The 22,763-nt window shown below is 32.4% G+C and overlaps 1 protein-coding gene across 1 annotated transcript; it reads left to right on the top strand.

Annotated features, from left to right (window-relative positions):
* The first annotated feature begins 6,747 nt into the window (after nucleotides 1–6,747).
* On the top strand, nucleotides 6,748–10,931 carry LOC105780579 (alpha-galactosidase 1). Its single transcript, XM_012604981.2, has 15 exons — nucleotides 6,748–7,024; nucleotides 7,212–7,270; nucleotides 7,550–7,606; nucleotides 7,696–7,730; nucleotides 7,878–7,981; nucleotides 8,069–8,144; nucleotides 8,250–8,308; nucleotides 8,408–8,473; nucleotides 8,562–8,645; nucleotides 8,745–8,809; nucleotides 8,906–8,988; nucleotides 9,071–9,161; nucleotides 9,259–9,308; nucleotides 9,740–9,880; nucleotides 10,673–10,931. Exons 1-15 carry the CDS (start codon nucleotides 6,894–6,896, stop codon nucleotides 10,763–10,765), a joined length of 1,194 nt encoding a protein of 397 aa, XP_012460435.1. The 5' UTR covers nucleotides 6,748–6,893; the 3' UTR covers nucleotides 10,766–10,931.
* Nucleotides 10,932–22,763: the final 11,832 nt, after the last annotated feature.

Raw genomic sequence — 22,763 nt, 5'->3', positions numbered from 1 at the left:
TTGCAACTCACTGTGAATTGCCACTCGCCAGCATTCAAACGACATTGCAGTATGGATGTTAGAGGGAACATCACTGGCTGAAGAATGTGTCATGCTCAGATACGCTTTTGGTTTGAAAATGCCAACTTTACTCCTAGTGATCATGGAATGAGTGTTTATCGGTACAGGTTGGATGGAGGGGATTTGCATAGGTGATGAGTTTCTAGGTGACATGATCTGTGAAGTGGGTGAGGTTTGAGCTAAAGGAAAAGATATAGACTGGGAATGAGGTGTTGTAGGCGTTGGAGTGAAGGAGACAGGTGGTGGGGATGGATTAGTGGAGAGGACATTAGATGTGACGCGAGAGTGAGCTACAGTATTAGGATGTATGACAAGAAGTTTTGCATTTTTCTGAGAAACAGTAGGGAATGGACTGACTGTTGACCTATGTGTTTTATAGGGAAAAATAGTCTCATTGAACATGACTTGGCGAGAAATATAGATTTTTCCAGTAGGGTCTCGACACTTGTAGCCTTTGTATAACGGGGAGTAGCCAAGAAAAACACAAGGGGCTGATCGAAACTGCAGCTTTGTTTTATTGAAAGGTCTAAGGTTAGGAAAGCAAAGACAGCCAAAAACTCGAAAAAATGAGTAGTCTGGTTTGGTTTTAAATAAATTTTCATATGAAGATATACCATCTAAAGGTTTGGAGGGTAACCTATTAATCAAGAAGACTGCACTGCAAAACGCCTCATTCCAGAACACCACGGGCATGTTTGCTTGAGCTAGCATGGACAGATCAGTTTCAACTACCTGTCGATGTTTCTGTTCTACAAGCCCATTTTGAGCTGATGTGTATGGACAGGTGAGCCACTGTAGGATCCCATGCTGACACAAATAACTCTTCAAATATTGAAACTCTCCTCCCCCACCTGTTTGAAGAACTTTGAGTTTTGTACCAAGCATCCGTTCAGCTTGAAGATGAAACTGTGGGAACACTGTAAGTACATCAGACTTATTTTTCAAAAAATAAAGCCGTGAGTAGCGTGAATACGCATCAGTGAAGGCAACATAGTATCTAAAACCATTAGATACAACAGGTACAAGTCCCCAAACGTCAGCTACCACTAACTGTAAGGGTGAAGTATACTCTGTATTCGACTTTAAAAATAGAATCTTACTCGCTTTTCCCATATGACAAGTAATACAATCAACAACTTTATTACTGTCTATAAACTGTATGTTACATAGGAGTAATGCCTTTGTAAGCGTATCTCGACGTAGATGGCCTAGTCTAGAGTACCAGACACTAATAGGAAGCCTGTAGCTGGTAGTAAAACACTGAGCAGTAGAGGATGATGGACTAGTGGCAGGGGACTTGTTAAGCTGAAGCCAATATAAACCATGATGCACTGACCCTTGAAGGAGCACTTCTCTGGTCCTCAGATCACGCGCTTGACACTGAGAAGGGAAAAACTCAAACATTACCTGATTATCTTTAGCAAACTTTGACACTGATAAGAGATTTTTAGTGATGCCAGGCACAAGTAGTAACGATCGCATGTACAACGGTCGAGATCGTGTGAGTAACGAAGACTGCCCAGTGGACAAAACAGGTAATGCTGAACCATTGCCTACAAACACCTTACCTGGTCCGTTATATGTCCCACTATCACCAACCAAGGTAGCTGAATTTGTAAGATGATGCGTGGCACCAGAATCCGGATACCATGCATTATCAGCCACTGTTTCAGGAGTGGCAACATATGCCTGAGGTTGTGTTGCACTTGAGGGAGTCATACTGACCTGTTGTGGCATATTGACCTGTTGCAGAGCACTACCAACAAACGGGTTAGACCAGGTAGGTGAGGGAGTAAAAGGACACCAACCTGGGAAATACCACTGAGAGTTGTGCGGAGAAGAGGGAAACCAATGTGAAGGAGGATTGGAACCAACCAGGAACGCATTTGCTTGTGGAGAGGGTTTGTAGTTACTACTTTTGTAGGATGAGTCAAAACGATGATAGCATCGATCAACAAGATGTCCAGCTTTCCCACAAAGCTGACATTGAATTCTTGAGCTGGATGAACGCCCTCGCCCATGTCCTCGAGTTGTAGATAACAGCCGATAAGCCGGTAACGAACCAGAAGCATCTGATGATTCAAAGGACACCATGTTTGCAGAACTGGAAATCTCATTGCTTACTACTTGCTGCCGAGCTTCAGTGTCAAGAAGCATGGAGGTTACCCCTTGGACTGTATAGGGTATCTGACTTGCGGTAATAATAGTGATGACACTCATAATCTAGAGGAAAACCATTGAGTATAGCAGTAACATGCTCATGCTCTCCAATGATTTCACCACAACAAATTTAATAGTATTTTATTTTATTTTATTTTTTAAAATTTAAAAACAATTTAAAATTCATTGATTTTTTTTATTAAATCAATTTTATCCGTTGATGCTTTTTTTAGTTTTGAAGAGTGGCATCACTAGTCCACGGGCATGTGATTGGTTCTGCTGAAATTTTGACTCTATCATCAATGTATAAGTGGCTCACGGCTTACGATGCTATCTCTAACGTGTCTCTTTTTTCTAACAATTTAATATTAATTTTCATTAAAGCCAAAAAGTCCTTAATTTCTTCAAATTATAATAAATTATGTCACTTATTTAAACTCTATTAAATAATTTTCATCAAATTATGTCACTTACTTAAACTCTATCTAATATTTTTTAAAAAGTTGTGAATAAAATACATCAACTGAAAATTTAAATACAACTATTAATCATCCTAACTACATAACTTAAAAGGATAAAGCTATATCTAGTTATTAAAAAAATTGGTCTTTAAACTTTTCTCGGTTCACGTTAATTTTAAAATTTGACAACTTTTATTTTTTAATTTAATTATTGAATTTGGGTTTCGTTAATATGTGATGACGTAACACTCTAAATTTGTGATATATTATCACTTGAGAATCAACCATTTTTTTTCAAAGAATTAAAAGACATAACAATTTATCTATTTATGCAGCATTCGGTTGGTCGAATATTACATTATGACCTGTAATGTTACATTCAAAAATAAGATTATCTTGTTTGTGTAAGATTATAAAACTAAGATAGAGAATAGAGAAAGGATATTTTCTTGATTATTCTTCTGAACATGCAGGCTTGCATGTATTTATACAAACATGAGACCACGAGAGCTCAAACAAACTAACTGCTACTGTAACTAACGTTTAACTGCTAACTGACTCAGAAACTGCTTAGCTACTAACTGACTGAATAACAACTTTTACTTTAACAGTACTCTAACAGTTTGGATTATAAACATTTTGACTATCTCCTAATCTCACATCCCCGAATAATGTCAAGATGTCGTAATATAGAATGTAATCTCATTATCATTTGTTCATTACATCCAAATCACTTACCATATTTTTTATTATTTTAATTGGTTTAATCTTTTTTCTCAAATAATATTTAAGTTTAATTAAAATTTATTTTTAATAATGAAACAATAGGTCTTATACTTAATTATCATATCTACTCTAATAATTTATTAATTAATATATTAATTATTATAAGTATAACTATAGTTAATGATGCAATCACTTTTATAAATTATTATAATTATGATTTATAAATTTATTTAAACATTAATATTTACTTCAATATGTATAAATTGTAATAATTATGAAAATTAAGATTAAAATGTAAGGAATTCTTTTAAAAAATTATAAAATATAATTAATCTTAAATTTCACCAACTAAATATTTGAATAATGCATTATACTAAAACAAAGTTAAAGTTAAAATAACGAAATTTAAGTTTCAAAGAGTTACTTAAAATTATGCCATTTAGCATTTCCATACAATGCCATGTATGAATTATTAATACTCTTAAATTTTTTTATATATTACCATTTATAAGAAAAACTCAAAATTCAATTCATTAATAAAATCACCATATATTTATGATAAGATTACATTATGTTAGTATAAAAATAAATTGTCTCACATTTAATAAAAATATACAATAGTGGATTGAGTCATAACTTGATTGGCATGAATATTATTATCAAACAGGAGGATGTGGGCTTGAGTGTGTTAAAACGTATTATCCTCCTATTTATGAGTTGAGGAGAGACTATGAATAATTTTAAGCATTATATAAAAAGAACATATATAATTAGAATCTATAATAAAATTATTCAAACATAAGTATACACAATCAATTTACGTCTACATAAAAACAAACATTTCCTTATTCTAAAATCAAACATTTAATATATATTTATTCTTATTCCACTCTTCCTTTTTTGTATATCTTTTCCTTTTATTTATTTATTAAAGGCTTAAGGGTGTGAAAGGACTTTAAATTAAAAAAATAATTAAGTCTCTAATTTTTTTTTGTACTTGGGTATTTGAACTTTCAAATGCATCAAAAAGGCCTCAAGCATTTTCAAAAATAGCAATTAAGCTCCTATTTTTTTTTACACTTAATTTGGTACTTGAACTTTCAAAATGCATAAAAAAAGCTCTCAAACTTTTTCAAGAAAAACAATTAAGATTCTTTTTTTTTTACACTTAATTGAGTACTTGAACTGCCAATATGCATAAAAAAATGTCCTTTAACAGTTGACCGTTAAAATTAATTGCCCATAACTTTTTTCAATCAAAGCCACCACGTGTCACAATCACAAAGTGACATGTGGCAAAAAATTATAAAAAATAAAATCAATAAAAGTAAAAAAAATATTAAATTTTAATAAAAATATAGAAATGTAGAAAAATTATAAAATTTTATAAAGTCGTAAAAAAATTAAAAAAATGTAAAGAAATATAAAATTCATAAAAAATATAAAAATTATTGTACCAAAAGAAGCATTTTATAATTTTCTATAACTTTTATTGAATTTTATTTTTTATCATTTTTCGTCAAATGTTACACTGTGTTGCGACACATGATGGCTTTAACTGAAAAAAATCGGGGGATGTTAACTTTAACGGTCAATGGTAAAGAGCCTTTTTGATGTATTTTATATTTTTTGTAAGTTTTTACAATTTTTATAATTTTTTTACTATTTCTTTTTCTAATTTTTAAATGTTTTTATTAAAACATAATAATTTTTATAACTTTTATTAATTTTTATTTTTTATAATTTTTTGTCACATTTCATGCCATGATTGTGACACAAGGTGGTTTTAACCCAAAATATTAAGGGCAGTTAACTTTAATAGTCAACTGCTAAAGTTAGCAGTCAAATAACATTTTTTGATGCATTTTGACCGTTCAAGTACCCAATTGAGTGAAAAAAAAGAGAGTAAGAGCTATTTTTTTTAAAGTTTGAGGGTCTTTTGATGTATTTTGACAGTTTAAGTACTCAATTGAGTGCAAAAAAGAAAAAGCAATGATCTAATTATTTTTTTTGAAAAATTTGAGGACTATTTACACCCTTAAGCATTTATTAAACAAATTTAATAATTTAATCTCATATTTTTTTCATTTGTTACTATCATATTTTTATAAATAATTAAATCCTGGTAATTAAGGAATAAATCACATTATAGGAAAAAAAATCCATAATAAACATATGCGTGTAGAGCACAATATACAAATTTTTTTGGTAGAAAAGAAAGTTCAAGAAACTAATTATAATAAAGCTGATGGGTGCCTGTATTAACCATTACTCGATAACCATCTTCTTCAAATAAAGATCGAACATGATCAAGTGAGTTTTTAAAGGGCTATAATCTGCTAAGATCACTAGAAATAACTTTGATCAGGCAATCTGTCAGTCTATTATACTCTCGCAGAGCATGCATAACAAGAAAAAAAAATTAATAAAGTCATATATATCAGATCGGATATTACCTCATAATACTAATACAAAATATAATCATATATTCCTTAAATTAAAATTTCAATTATTGTAATATAATAATTTAGTATAAAATTAAAAAAAATTATGTTAAATTGTTGTCATTTTCTAAACCGATAAATTCCGGTAAATAGGCTTAAATTACGGATATGAATGGATAATGACTCGGTAAGAAAATAACTTAAATTAATATTAATTTTTTTATTTTATAAAATTCATCGTAAAACATTTTCTAACGTTTTGCTTAATTGCATCAGCCATCTCTAAATTATGATACACTCAAATTTCAAAATATTTTAGTTACATCGTTAACTTATCATTGTTATATCGGTTAGGTCAATTCATTATTTAAAATGGAAATTTTAAAGAAAGGAGTCCCCTAAAATGAAAAATTATCCATTTAAACCCTTCAGAAAATTTAAAATTTAAAATTAGTAAAGGTAAAATTATATTTTGACCCCTAAAAGGATAAAAATTTGGTTTAATCCTTTAAAATTATAATTTAATTCTGGCCTCCTAAAAAATTTTTGGCTTCACCCATAGTCAAACAACATTTAAAATTAAAAACTAAAAATAAAATAATACTGAAAAAAGAGAATGCGAATGGAAAATTCATTTAAAAGCTTTGAAAACTTTAGAATCTAAGATTTTACAACATCCGTCTAGTTTTACTTTAAAATTTTTATAACTTAAGGATATAGTTAGAATGTTTAAAAATTTGAAGACCAATTTAAAGTGAACGTCATAATTTAAGGATCTCTGGTGCAATTAACTCCAATATAATTTTGTCTTATTGATAAAGAAAATATAAAGATAGTCAATTGACAAGGGCAACTTTGGCATTATAAATAATTGCATGAATCCATCCATAAAAGTACAGAGCTTTCAATCAGTATCTCTTTATCCCTTTCATTCACTGTAAATACAATACAAAAGAGATCACTCTGTTCTTTTATTTTCTTCCTATAAACAGTTCTAAAGCACTTCTTCTTCTTTTTCTTTTGGTTGGAGATCTCGGCGGAGATGGGGAAACGACGCTGTGTTGTGGCGGCATTAGCAGCGATAATGTTGATGATGGAGTTGGCGGCGTTGACAGTAGCAGAAAACAGAAGAAGTATGTTGAGTAATGGTCTTGGAATGACTCCTCCCATGGGGTATGCTATGTTTTTATTTTTCCAGCTCTTTTTTCACTAATTTTTTTTGTCGGTGGAGGTCGTAACTTAAAACGCCATAGTTTTACTGAGATTGAACTTCGATTATGTTTTGCTGAGATTGTTCTCTGTAAATACTGATAATATTATGTAAATTGGGTCTGTTTTTATTTTCTTACTTCCACTGCAGTTGGAACAGCTGGAATCACTTTGGATGCAATATTGATGAAAAAATGATCAGAGAAACTGGTAAACATAGAATCCAATTATGCCTTTTTCTTTAAATTTTATTTTATTTTTTTTAAACTTAAATACTCTCATTTATTTCATTTTAAGTATCCATATTGAACACATAATTGTATCTGACACTCACTCAAATAAGAGTAACATAAGATATCCAAATTTCATTGGATGGTTGATAATACAGTGATAAATAGTAATACAACTTTAAAAAAAGGAAGGGTTATTTTTGTTCTTTTTTCCTTTCATTTTTATCATAGGATAATGAATATTTTGATTGTTTGACAGCTGATGCTCTAGTTTCAACTGGGCTCTCCAAGCTTGGATATGAATATGTTAATATAGGTGTGATTCTATTAATCTGAAGTAGTACCCTTTATTGGCATCCTGGATTGAAAATGACTGATAAACCATTTCAATATCTGTTTTCTTAGATGATTGCTGGGCTGAAATTTCTCGTGATGACAAGGTGTTTTCCTTTTCTGCATACTTCCTGCTTTCTTTTGTTTTTCCTATATAACAAGTTGGATGCTTTAGAAAGCTGGAAATGATTCTCTTATAAAAGTCTAGAATTAGTTGATGTAGTTATAAAGATCGGTCTCGAATCGAATTTCAGGGTAATCTAGTGCCTAAGAAGTCAACATTTCCATCTGGAATAAAGGCTCTCGCAGATTATGTTCACAAGAAGGGTCTTAAGCTTGGGATTTACTCGGATGCGGGGTAATGCAACTCTTTCAATGTTGAATTTCTATGAATCTAGAATTGTTATGACAAAGCTGGTGGATATGTTGTTGTCTGTTTTTCCAGGTACTTTACCTGTAGTAGGCGAATGCCTGGTTCACTTGGTTATGAAGAGCAGGATGCTAAAACCTTTGCTTCTTGGGTATGGATTTCGTTGTCCATTTTCCATTTGATAATCTTATATAAATATATAATTATATTTCATTTTTATGTATATATACTTAAATCTGTATTGTTTTATTTGCAGGGTATTGATTATTTGAAGTATGATAACTGCAATAATGATGGCTCGAAGCCAACAAAAAGGTCAATTACAGGATTGGCTTTCCCTTTTTTTCAAATTTTTAGCAATATTTTTAAAACGTATAGCAATCTTCTCATATGTTGCTACTGTTCTTAATTTAGATACCCTGTCATGACTCGAGCTTTGATGAAGGCTGGCCGCCCCATCTTCTTTTCTCTGTGTGAATGGTACTTTTTGAAGCACTGAACTTAAGCCTTTATTCAAGCATTTGCCGGGTCTTCTCAATTCGACTTATGTTTCATTGTGGTTTTTTAGGGGAGATATGCACCCTGCTGAATGGGGTGCTCCTGTAGGAAATAGCTGGAGGACAACTAACGACATATCCGATAATTGGGAAAGGTAAAATATTAATGCCAAGAAAGGATTTTATTGTTTCCAGTTCCATAGCCTCGGCCTAGAGCGGTACAACCATAACTTGTGATTTTTGATCCCTGGCAGTATGATCTCTAGAGCTGACCAGAATGAAATTTATGCTGAATATGCAAGGCCCGGTGGTTGGAATGGTTAGAAAATCTGAACCAGTGTCAATGTTCCGATGTAGATATCATTTATAATTATAAGTACAATTTCTGATAAACTTATGCCATCGGTTTCAATAGATCCGGACATGCTCGAGGTGGGGAATGGAGGGATGACAAAAGATGAATACATAGTACATTTCAGCTTGTGGGCTATTTCAAAGGTATTACGGATGAAATCTTCTTTTCCGTGTCGGGTGATAAACTTGTTGCATCTGGTCGATAAAAATGTGAATGTTATTGCAGGCACCTCTTCTTCTTGGTTGTGATATAAGGAATATGACAAGAGAAACGATGGATATCATCACGAATAAGGAAGTCATTGCTGTTAACCAAGGTAACCACATGTGCCTTTCTACAAATACCATTATGTTCCGTCCTTCGTTCATCGATGATCATCACATTTTTGACTTTCATGTTACGGCCTGCAATAGATCCATACGGTTTTCAAGCCAAGAAGGTTAGGATGGAAGGCGATCAAGAGGTAAAATTCATACAGCTCCTTTTTGTAATGTTCGTGATTTGAACAGCTCTCTGCATCATTGGACGTATCGGGATTTGTTTATTACCCTGCATACTCTTACATCTAAGGTATTCATTGTCTTGTTTGTGCATCCACAAGCCCCTCAATACTTTGTCACCCGAAGAAGAGCTTAGTTCGGTCTGAACCAACCAAGGATCTCTCTGTCCTTTTCCCTACTTGACTCTCATAAGGGATTGATCGTCTGTTCCCTTCTGGTGACAAAAGGTTTTAAGAGGTTTGTAGGTGTCCAAAGAGGACAATATTCTTGATGTATGCTCCTGTTATGTGCGGTGAAGCAGGGGAGACATCCTAATCCCGATCATTATACTTTTTGGTTTATTGTTTTCTGCTCGGATTTGTCACTCTACTAATTTTTCTCTGCCTCCTTACAGATTTGGTCAGCTCCACTTTCTGGTTATAAAATTGCCGTGGTCCTACTCAACAGGGGTCCTGTTCGTTATTCTACAACAGCTCGTTGGGATGACATTGGTCTAGACCCCAAAACTGTGGTTCAAGCCAGAGACCTTTGGGAGGTACTCAATTGCATATGTTGTCATTTTCCATTGCATGCATAAGTGTTTTACTTAATACCCATTTAGTATGCCTTTAATTCTTTGCGATTTATGTTACTCGGACAATACATGGGTATTTAAGAAAAACGAAGAGTCGGAGTATCATTGCTAAACAAGGATATGATTGTTTTATCCTCCAAATATATGAAAAAACTCGAAAAAAATTCAAGTTTACCCGTGTCTAGACGTGTCCATGGGCCGGGCCATAAAAAAATTTGGACCTGTTTGGTAGGCTCGGGCCTAGCCCAACAAATTGGCCTAAAATTTTGCTTAAACTCAGCCCAGATTATAGATGCTAAACTCAGGTCTGGACCGACCCAGCCCGTATTAAATCCTATAGTATCGATACTTGCTACGAAGTATCAATACCTTAGGGAGGGTATCGGTACTTCGGCAATTTTTCTTTAATTTTCAAAACATCGAACCTTAAAACGTTATCGATACCAGGCAGAGTATTGATACTTTTGTGAAAGGTACCTATATTTTGTTAAGGTTATCGATACATTTGGGCCAGGTTGGGCCCGTGCTGAAAAAAATTACCTGAGGCCCAGTCTATTTTTAAATGGGCCTTTTATTTAGCCTAAGCTCATTTTCCAGGCCTATATTTTTGCCCAAATCATCCCACTTTTCGACCAGATGGCTCGACCCATGAACAGTTCTACCCGTGTCTGACATGTACATATATACAAATTTCACTCTCGAGTTTGAGTAACATAGCTGGTAACACACCCACTAATGTGCATCTATTTGCAGCACAAAACACTGAAGACAACATTTGTGGGCAATTTGACAGCAACATTGAGACCGCATTCATGCAAACTGTATGTATTGAAGCCAATTGCTTAAAACCATCATGTTTTTAGGCTTTTTGCCACTATTCCCTTGAAGTTGCAGTCATCATTTATACCCTGTAATTCTAGATGTGCCATGGAATTGTTATTTATTTCTTTTTTGGATCAGTACATGAATTTAGTCATTAATAAGATGGAGTAAGCTAAGCTTTCCTCTTTAATTAGATCCAACAATGGTGTTTTTCATGTTGCAGTCTTACAGACATTGTTTTCACATGTATATACACATAATTGTATATAAAAGTCATAACCGTGTCGACGATCTTAAATCTTAAACTCTAAACCAAATTTAACATAGCTACAAATTGAACAAATCATCGGTTTCTGGTTAATTAAATGGAATGGGTCCATTCTGTTGAGTTTTGAAAAGTATGATCATTAATCCAGAGGGCATGTGATTGGTTTCTGCTAAAATTTGGACACTATTAAAATACGTAGCTTGCGTCTTTACTTTTTGGTTTCAGTTTTCTGTTTCTTCTGCCGTTTTATTTCTGTTTTAAACTAATTACTAAGGAGTCTTATTTTTGGGTAATTTACATTTTATATTCATATAATTTAGGATAAATTACAGCCAAGGTCATTAAATTATTAGTAAATTTATGTTTGGTCAATTAATTTTAAAAGTTACAAAATGATCATTAAACTACTCGAAAGTTTTATTTAGACCTTTATCTACTTGTCATTTTCACTTTTTTTATAGAAAATTTTATCAAATTTTTTTATTTTGAATTATCAAATATTGAAAATATTAAATTGTATTTATATATCAATCCAAAATAAATAAATAAAATTATTGATGAAAAATAATTTTCTATACATTTTGACCCACGAATAATTACATAGTAGTTATTTATACTAAAATTTAACTAAATTGCATAGTATTTATTGTTAATTATTTACATTTGATAACAATGGATATACGTTTAATGTTAGAAAAAGAATAAATTAACAAATATGAAATGCTAAAATAATTAGATAAAATTGTTTAGGGATGAAATGTCAAAGAACAAGTTTATGAACATTTATGGCCGTTGTGATGAAATCTAGCCGCTGGAAGCATTAAATTGTCCCTACACGTCACGTCTTGAGACCTAACAAGATGTCTCAAGACAAGTCTAAAAAGTAGCCGTTGGAAGCATTAAATTATATTCATATGATTTTAGCAGGACAGTTTGGCATGACAATCTCCTACATAAAGTCTATATAAACCATATCTCATGCAATGCAAAACAATCATTAACAAATCTATATATCTTAAAAGGGAATCAAATATATACATAATGGGGGAGAAATCAAGGGTGTTAATGTTTTGTTTGGTCTTTGAGATTCTCGTTAGCCCCTTACATCATGTTGTTACAGCACTCATCCCGATTGGATTAAAGTATACGTTTTGCTTTACTACTTGTGTCGCCAACGGATCCTCCCCTGAAGACTACATTTAACATTGCCTGGTGTCAGAAGCATTGGTGGACAGAGGCAAATGCAAGGGGGCTGGCAGGGTCCCAGCCCCCCTAAAATGAAATTTTGTTGTTTTGGCCCTTTAAAAAAATTTAAAAATTTAAATTAGTAAAGGTAAAATTGCACTTTGGCCCCCTAAAATTATGAAAATTTAATTTAATCCTTTAAAAATTATAAAGATATAGACTATTAAAAATTAAAATTTCATTTCGACCCCCTAAAAAAAATTTTAACTTCGCCTCTGCTGGTGGAGACTATCGAGGACACCCACCACACTAGCAGCTCAACATTCTGCGCACTTGGATGTGCCACCACCATGTGTTCAAGGCTAAGCAGCCAAAGGAAGTTTGATAATTTTTCTTTTTTATTCTTATATTAATATTTGATGGTAAGTATGTATGTATATGAATTCAACGATTTGTTTTGTTTTTATTAGCTGCAAGGGAAGTTGCAGGCTGTGTCAATACTTGCATAGAGAGATGTGCCATGAAGAACTGATGATATCGCCTATGAATGAAATAATAATAAAAGGCTTTGAATTACATTTAGTCTGAATGAAAAAGAAAAACATAATTTGGATGCTACTTTATTTTCAGTTTTATATTTGCTCAAATAGTATATAAAAAAGTAATTGTACAACTACATCTGAACTTTTCATATGTTTTCTTTATACCATGCTTACTTCTATTTATAATTTATCTCAATCTCAATCCTTAAAATAGAAAAAGAAATGCATTTAATCACGTTCAAATACCCGCCATTCTAAATTTTCCAATAACAATAGTGCTAATTGAGCTAAGCTTTAATCAACATCTATTTGTTTTTTCTTTTTAGGTATTCTCAGTCTTTTGTTAAAATTATCGACATGAACTAGTTAACAATCAATAGAAGTTAATATAGTCGACAAAAATAACAGAATGTACAACAATTGTATTTGAACTTAACATACCATTATTTTAATACTTAAATTTAGGGATTTTACACAAATAGTATAGAAAAAAATCTGAAATAGGATGTCGAAAATTTTTTTACCAAAATAGGTTACTTTTTCATTGGAGCCTATTAGATAGGCGCCAATGAATAAAAAAATAATACATTTTTTTTGAATAAAAATAATTTTATACTTTTTCGGGTTAGTATATAACCCGTATAATACATAGTATTGGCGCCTATCTGGGAGGCGCCAATGGTGGTGCCATACTGAGAGGCGCCAATGCTGTGATTTTTCCCTATAAATACCCCCAACACAGACATAAATTTTACTACAGAAATGAAAGAAATAAGAAGGAAGGAAGCAGAAGAAAAGAATAAAGGAAAAGAAGAAAAAAATTAGGTATTTTGGTTTTTCTTTTAAATAGAATGTAGAGTATTGTTAGTAATTTTATTATTTGAAAGTTATTTTGTCATGTTATTAATTTTGTTAGCTTCGAATGAAAAATTTTGCATTAAAATTTTATGTAATTTGTTTATTTTTGAAACTGTTTTAAGAAATTTGAAATTCTTTTTACGATCTAGTATTGAAAATGGAAAATCAGTTTTTTGTATGCGTTTATTTCAATGGAGAAATTTTGACAACAATTGTGGGATGTATATTTGAATGTCGTAAAAAATAGCAATGAGATTTGATAGAAATATCTCGTTTGATGATATGAAGGAAAAAATTAGTGAAAAAATTTATAGACGTTGTGGGAGAAGGATATCAAAAGTTTTCTACAAGTTTCCAGTTTCAACAGATCCAATAAAATTTACCGAAATGGAACTTGTAGACGATGAAGACGTGGAGACAATGGTCGCTCTTTATTGTGGGACTGAGAGCAACAAAAATGCACCGATTCAGTTATTTGCTAAGTTAGCCAGTATGGAGGCAACTGAAAATTCCACTCCATTAGGTGAAGAAGATGGAGTTGAAGCGCCGTGTATGGTGGTTCCGGTATCGTATGTTGATAGTCAATCACCTATACATAGGATAAATATTGATCTTAATGCTGCAGCCGAGACTGATGTGATTGGTGATGATGTATACTATAGTAGTGATCCTGTTGATTACGAAGTAGATAGTGAGAGTGATCCCGACGCAGACGAGGTCCCGGATGATATTGACGACGAAGGCGTGAATGAGGATGGAAACGTTAATGCATCTTCAGTTGGAAACCAGATTCGTCGTATTGTGACACACAATAATCCTGGGGCACACATGTCTAGGATAGACCCCGATGCGGCACGGGCAACTGAGTTTCCGGAGTACCCTGAAATACCACATGCTTACCGAATGGGCATAAATTCTGATCCAGATGAGTTACGCGTGGGCCAGAGATTTGAAAGTAAGGAAGAATGCAAGTTTGCGATTAAGCGGTATAGCATGAATATATCAGTAGATTACAAAGTCATCGAGTCTAAACCAACATTATATATTGGAGAGTGTTGGAGGTCGGCAGAAGGCTGCAATTGGAGGCTACGAGCTGCATTTATGCAGAAGTCGCAGATGTGGGAGATACGAAAATTTGTTGGGCCCCACACATGCACTTCAACACGTATGACAGAAGATCATCGAAAACTTGACTCCAAAACTATCTGTACATGCATCATGCCAATGGTGAAAGACATGCCGACCATTAAAGTTTCGGTACTGATTGCTGAAATACAAGTACGATTCCAGTATCGAGTATCATACCGGAAGGCGGATAGCTAAACAGATGGCAATGGAACAATTGTATGGAGATTTCGATGCATCGTACAATGAATTACAGGGATGGATAGCCGCCATGAGAGAACACGTGCCGGGGACTGTAATTGAGTTACAGACACGATCTTATTACGGGGGAAATCTGACGGGAATTTGTGTGGTGTATGCAAATTACCCGGTCATAATCAGAGTAAATGCCCTCTCCGAAACTACCATGTTGGACAATCGTCTCAATCGGGTAGAAATTGATATGTACTTCATTACATAAATATGGTTTGAATCACAAAATTGTCAACAATTTGTTACAGTTATGGAGACATTTTTAAACCATTATAATTTTATTTAGATAAGAACTATCATTACATAAATATGAGGTTGTTTATTAAAAAAAACCCCTAAAATTGATGGTTTGATGGTGTGGTTCTAGGGGTATATTTTTGTAGAGCTCAACGCTCACGTTGTGGGCGATTACGGTTATCAACATTCTCCTCAACAGTATGTTGGGGTGTGTGAAACATAGATGAATAATCATATGTCTCAAATGCCATCGATGAACTTGATCCGGGAGGAGAGGAGTACGACGGCAGATATTGGCCGGAAAGAGCGGAGTACTGAGGTGGATACGAGGCCACGAAATAGTCATCGCCCCTTAATTCTGGATGATAAGAACTATCCCTAGAATGTAGTTCTAGCTCTGCCTCTGCCTCTGGCTCTGGCTCTGGTGCATGATGCAGATCTCGAAGGGGTTGCGTAATTCGTGTCGTATGTGGAGGGACTACAATCTACCGCCCACCAAACAGAAATGGTTTCTCTGTCTCACAGTACCACTGTATATACTGTAATGAGGGCTATAAATCCGGAGCACGATCCATCTGAGGTACCCTCCCCAACCGGTTGTTCCATATCGTAATATATTCTTCGTGCACTTCTTCCCAATTATCTTCATACCTCCCCTTCTTGCTCATCCCATGGATCTCCCCCAATTGTACTGGCAGTGTCGGGATATACTGTATGCAACCGAACTGCCGGAGTACTCGATTGCCATAATACCACTCCACTACGTTAAAATTGATAATGGGTGCGCTAATGCACCATAGGTTTGAGTGGACGTGGGCAGATGATGGCATAACTGCCATAATTTCCGAAGCAGAATACGACATCCAAATGAACTGCACAATTAATAACGTTGTTATATTAACGCGGGTCGAGTGAGATAAAACAATAAAATTAAGTTTATATTCGAAAAACTTACCCCCTCTCCAGCATGATTCTCAATCATTAGACGATATATCGGAACCGTCGGTGACCTCCCGATACTTGGATTAGTACTCCACCTACGAAAACAAATTGTTAGAATAATATAATATAAAAAAGTCAACTAATTATTATAATGAGTAAAAAATCATCACCTATTAACGAGTGGAAATACATATGATTGATGACTAATGGATGCCAAGAATGGCATCCGGTAAAGTGCCCACGACTGCAGCAGTATGAGGCATCCGCCTATGTCAACCGCAGAAGGATTTGTTGTCCGACAAAGTTCGCGATACAGCATGGCTAAAACTGCGGACCCCCAACTGTATGAACGAGTGTTATGCAAATTGGATAATAAGGGTAAGTACATCAAGTGGACCTTACTACCGTTTGCATCCGGCATGAGTACACCCCCTATAAAGTGCATAATGTAAGCTCGAACAGCCTGCATCACCTCCCATTCATTAGCAGTACTTGGCAAATGCTCAAAATTGGCATATAGCCATGAAAATCTCAAACTGGTAAATTTCCCCTGACTTGGTGAGCGTCCAAGTAATTCATTGCAAAGGGTAGCCGGCCTAGAGATTGAACTTACGCCCGTAACCGCATTCCCGTCTATGGGAAGCCTGAGCTGTACTGCAACATCCTCTAGAGTGACGGTACACTCTCTGCACGGCAAATGAAATGTGTGGGTCTCCGGACGCCATCGCTCGACTAAAGCGGAAATCAAGTCGTATCGCAGATCAAAAGTCCGAATCAATGCCGCTGATCCGAACCCGGCTAACTCTAAGTATGGTATTAGGCGTTCATCTGGCTGAAACCCTACACTATTAACACGGCCCCTCAATGCGCGGTAGGGACCCTGACATTATTAAATTAGCAAAATAGTTAATACAATATAATTTAATTCAACAAATAACATGAATATCAAAAATAAATTTTATTATCATCTCATTAATAATACTTGATATGTGATTATTATTATTAATTAGAGAACCCATTTCTGCAAATCGCAATAAAAAATGAATTCGTTAATTTGTTTCAAAAAATCAATAATTACTGTTAAATAAATACAAAATCAAATAAAATTAATTATATAAAAGTTACATTATATAAAAATTAAATGAGTTAACAATAACTATATGATTAAAAAATCAGTTATAATTAAACTTTTAATAAAATGATTTTGAACTTTTTATAATTAAACTTTTAATGAAATGATTTTTAATTTTGTTATAAACTTTATATGTTAAACTCACCAAATCTTGAACTAAACACAACAACTTATAGCTTAATCCTAAATTACTAATAAATTAAATTTTAAATAATTACAAACACAAAATTTATAACAAATTAATTATAAAATAATTACAATATTCATACAAAAATTACAATATTACAATATATCCCCAAATTACAATATTAATACAAAAAATTGCAATATTCATACAAAATTATAATATTACAATATTCATACAAAACAAATATAATATTCATACAAAATTACTAAATTACAATATTCATACAAAAAATTGCAATATTCATACAAAACTATAATATTACAATATTCATACAAAAAATTATAATATTTATACAAAATTACAATATTCATACAAAAGTTACTAATCCAAAACTATAAATACAAATTTAATTATAAAATAATTACAATATTCATACAACATTACAATATTCATAAAAAATTATAATATTCATACAAAAAGTTAAAATATTCATACAAAATTCTAATCTAAACTTTAAACACTAAATATAGATAATTTATAATTAATAATTAATAACAAAAAATTCACAATATCTTCTAAAATATATCCTAAAAAATTCACAAACTATAAACTTTTTAAATTATAAACAAAATTATTTATTGAAAAAATACATTACCTTTCTCTCTTTTTTTTTTCTCTACCGTGTGGCGTTGGGACCATTTACATTTACTTATAGGCAAAAGAAAAAATGCATGAAGGGACAACACATGCAGCAGCATGCAGGGGCTGCAGCGGTGGGCAGAGGGCCACCATTGGCGCCTCTCTATAAGGCTCCTTCATTGGCGCCTGTCAAGTAGGCGCCACCCGACCCGACCCGACCCGACCCAATCGTATTTTGACCCGTATTTTTTTAAAAATATATTAAAAAAAGTATAAAATTATATTTTATTCAAAAAAATTATTATTTTTTTATTCATTGGCGCCTATCTAATAGGCTCCAATGAAAAAGTAACCTATTTTGGTAAATTTTTTTCTGACATCCTATTTCAGATATTTTTTCTATACTATTTGTGTAAAAAACCCCTTAAATTTACCATTTCAATTAAAATTTATGTAATTTTTACATAATTTTTAAAAAATATATTTCTTAAATTTTATTTCCACTCAGATGCTTGCCATAATTTTAATATCTATATTATATATAAAGTGGTTGATTAAGTTGATTTATGAGTAACTCAACACCAATTCAGTAATAAAAATATTAAAATACATTTACTTTAAAGGATAATTAATATTTTTATAATATTTTTATCTTATCATATTTTTATATAATCTTTCAAATAAAAAAATTAAAAAAACATTATTTGAGAATCAAGCTAGACCTGCTCATGGGACAGGCCACCCAACTCGGCCCAAAGGTCCTCCCAGAAAGTAGGAGGGTTTGGGCAAAAATATAGGCTTGAGAAATGGGCTTGGAAAAAAAATAAGGCTCGTTTAAAAAATGAGTAGGGCCTCTGGTAAGACATATTTAGCCTGGGCCCGATCTGGCTACCCCGAATTCACAAAAGGAAAAAAAATTGTAATTTTTTGTTGTTTTAATGTTATTTTCTTATTGTTTTCTCTCTATTTTGCTACCATTTCACTATTATATTACTACTATTTTGTTGTTATCATTTGAATATTGCATAACACTTGTTTTATTGTTAATTTTATTATTATTTTAAATTTATTTGCTTGTTAAGTTACATCTATCTTAATTCATTTTAGGATATTTTGATGAATTCTAAATAAATAAAAAAGACATTAAAGGATTTGACACAATTAATTACCTATAAAAATATTTAAAAAGAAGAATATTTGGAAAATTCCATTTAAAAAGTATTTTTGAATACACATTTGAGAATCAAAGAAAATATTTGAGTTCAATAAGATTGTGTTCTAATGCTTTTGACAATAATTCCATTAATTTTAAAATGAATCGAAAACTTTAAATATGATTTTAATGACAATTAATCAAAAGCATTTTCCATTTAGTTTGGCATGACAAGTCCATTTCATCTCAATTTGATTGTTTATAGAAATGCCATCTTAATTTTCATTCAATCAAATTTTGGCAGTACAGTTTGGCATCTTAATTTTGCATTCAATCAAATTTTGGCAGGGCAGTTTGACATGGCAATCTCTTACACAAAGTCTATATAAATCATATCTCATACAATGCAAAACAATCATCAACAAATCTATATAACTTAAAAGGGAATCAAATATATAAATAATTGGAGAGAAATCAGGCGTGTTGATGTTCTGTTTGGTGTTGGAAATCCTCGTTAGCCCCTCACATCAAGTTGTTACAGCACTCATCCCGATTGGGCTAAAGTATACATTTTGCTTTACTATTTGCGTCGCCAACGGATCCTCTCTTGAAGGCTGCATTTAATATTACCTAGTTTCGGGAGCACTGGTGGACAGAGGCAAATGCAGGGGGGCTGGCAGGGGCCCCACCCCCCATCTAAAATGGAAAATTATTGTTTTGGCCTTTTAAAAAATTTTAAAATTTTAAATTAATAAAGGTAAAATTGCACTTTGGCCCCCTTAAAATTATGAAAATTTAGTTTAATCATTTAAAAATTATAAAGATATAGAATATTAAAATTAAAATTTCATTTCGACCCCCTAAAAAATTTTCTAGCTTCGCCCCTACTGGTGGAAACTATTGAGGACGCCCATCACACTAGCAACTCAACGTTTTGCACACTTGGATGTGCGCCACCATGTGCTCAAGACTAAGCAGCCATGGGAAGTTTGATAACTTTTATTTTTTCTTTTTATATTAATATTTGATGGTAAGTAAGTATGTATATGAACTCAATGCTTTGTTTTGTTTTTGTTAGTTGCAAGGGAAGTTGCAGGTTGTGTCAATACTTGCATAGAGAGATGTGCCATGACGAATTAATGATAACGCCTATGAATGAAATAATAATAAAAGGCCTTGAATTACGTTTAGTCTGAATGAAAAAAAAAACATAATTTGGATATTGCTTTATTTTCAATTTTATATTTGCTCAAATAGTATAAAAAAAAGTAATAATACAACTATATCTAAACTTTTTATATGTTTTTTTATGCTATGCCTACTTCTATTTATAATCTATCTCAATCTAAATCCTGAAAAAATGTATTTAATCATGTTCAAATACCCGTCCTTCTAATTTTCCAATAACAATAGTGCTAATTGAGCTAAGCCTTAATCGACATCTATTTGTTTTTTCTTTTTAGGTATTCTCAGTCTTACGTTAAAAATATCGATATGAACTGATCACCAATCAATAAAAGTTGATATAGTCGACAAAAATGATAATAATGTACAATAATTGAATTTGAACTTAAGATACCATTATTTTTAATACTTAAATTTACCATTTCAATTAAAATTTATGTAATTTTTACATAATTTTAAAAAATATATTTCTTAAATATTTTTTCCTCAAATGCTTGCCATAATTTTAATATCTATACTATATATAAAGTGGTTGATTGAGTTGATTTATGCGTAACTCGACACCAATTCTGCTATAAAAGTATTAAAATACATTTACTTTAAATGATAATTAAAATTATTATAATAATATTTTCATCTTATCATATTCTTATATAATCTTTCAAATAAAAAAATTAAAAAAAATTATTTGAGAATCGAGCTAGAACTGCTCATGGGTCGGGCCACCCAACTCGGCCTAGAGGCCCGCCCAAAAAGTGAGAGGGTTTGGGCAAAAATATACGCCTGAAAAATGAGCTTGAAAAAAAATAATTCCCGTTTGAAAAACAAGTTGGGCCTCTAGTAAGACATTTTTGGCCTGGCTCTACCCGACTGGCCTGAATACACAAAAGGACAAAAAAACCTGCTATTTTTTGTTGTTTTAATTTTATTTTCTTGTTATTTTCTCTCTATTGTGCTACTATTTTACTATTATGTTACTACTATTTTTTTGTTATTGTTTGAATATTGTATAACACTTGTTTTATTGTTAATTTTGTTATTATTTTAAAGTTATTTGCTTGTTAAGTTGCATCTATCTTAATTTGTTTTAGGATATTTGCATGAATTCTAAATAATAAAAAAGACATTAAAGGATTTGACACAATCAGTTACCTATAAAAATATTAAAAAAAAGAATATTTGGAAAATTCCATTTAAAAAGTAATTTTGAATCCGCATTTGAAACTCAAAGAAAAAGTTTGAGTTCAATAAGATTGTGTTCCAGTGCTTTTAACAATAATTCCATTATTTTTTAAAATGAATCGAAAACTTTAAATATGATTTTAATGACAATTAATCAAAAGCATTTTCCATTTAGTTTGGCATGACAAGTCCATTTCATCTCAATTTGATTATTTATAGAAATGTCCTCTTAATTATGCATTCAATCAAATTTTGGCAAGGTAGTTTGGCATTTGGCAGGGTAGTTTGGCATGACAATCTCCTACACAAAGTCTATATAAACCATATCTCATGCAATGCAAAACAATCATCAACAAATTTGTATATCTTAAAAGGGAATCAAATATATGCATAATGGGGGAGAAATCAGGGGTGTTGATGTTCTGTTTAATGTTGGAGATCCTCGTTAGCCCCTCACATCAAGTTGTTACAGCACTCATCCCAATTGAGTTATAGTATACGTTTTGCTTTACTACCTGCGTCGCCAACGGATCCTCCCTTGAAGACTGCATTCAACATCGCCTGGTTTCGGAAGCACTGGTGGACAAAGGCAAATACAAGGGGGGTTGGCAGGGGCCCCGACCCCCCTTAAAATAAAAAATTGTTGTTTTGGCCATTTAGAAAATTTTATAATTTTAAATTAGTAAAGGTAAAATTGTACTTTGCCCCCCTAAAATTATGAAAATTTAATTTAATTTTTTAAAAATTATAAAGATATAGACTATTAAAAATTAAAATTTTATTTCGCCCTCCTAAAAATATTTCCTGGCTTCACCCCTGTTGGTGGAGACTATTGAGGACACCCATCACACTAGCAACTCAACGTTCTGCACACTTGGATGTGCCGCCACCATATGTTCAAGGTTAAGCAGCCAAGGGAAGTCTGATAATTTTTCTTTTTTTCTTTTTATATTAATATTTGATGGTAAGTAAATATGTATATGAACTCAACGCTTTGTTTTGTTTTTGTTAGTTGTAAGGGAAGTTGCAGGCTGTGTCAATACTTGCATAGAGAGATGCGCCATCATGAACTATTGATATCGCCTATGAATGAAAGAATAATAAAAGGCTTTGAATTACATTTAATTTGAATAAAAAAACATAATTTGGCTGCTGCTGCATTTTCAGCTTTATATTTGCTCAAATAACATAAAAA

This window comes from Gossypium raimondii, chromosome 4 (assembly GCF_025698545.1).
Source record: "Gossypium raimondii isolate GPD5lz chromosome 4, ASM2569854v1, whole genome shotgun sequence".
In the NCBI taxonomy this organism is placed as follows: domain Eukaryota; kingdom Viridiplantae; phylum Streptophyta; class Magnoliopsida; order Malvales; family Malvaceae; genus Gossypium; species Gossypium raimondii.
Note: the sequence above shows the minus strand (reverse complement) of the source record. Positions and strands in the feature narration are given on the sequence as shown.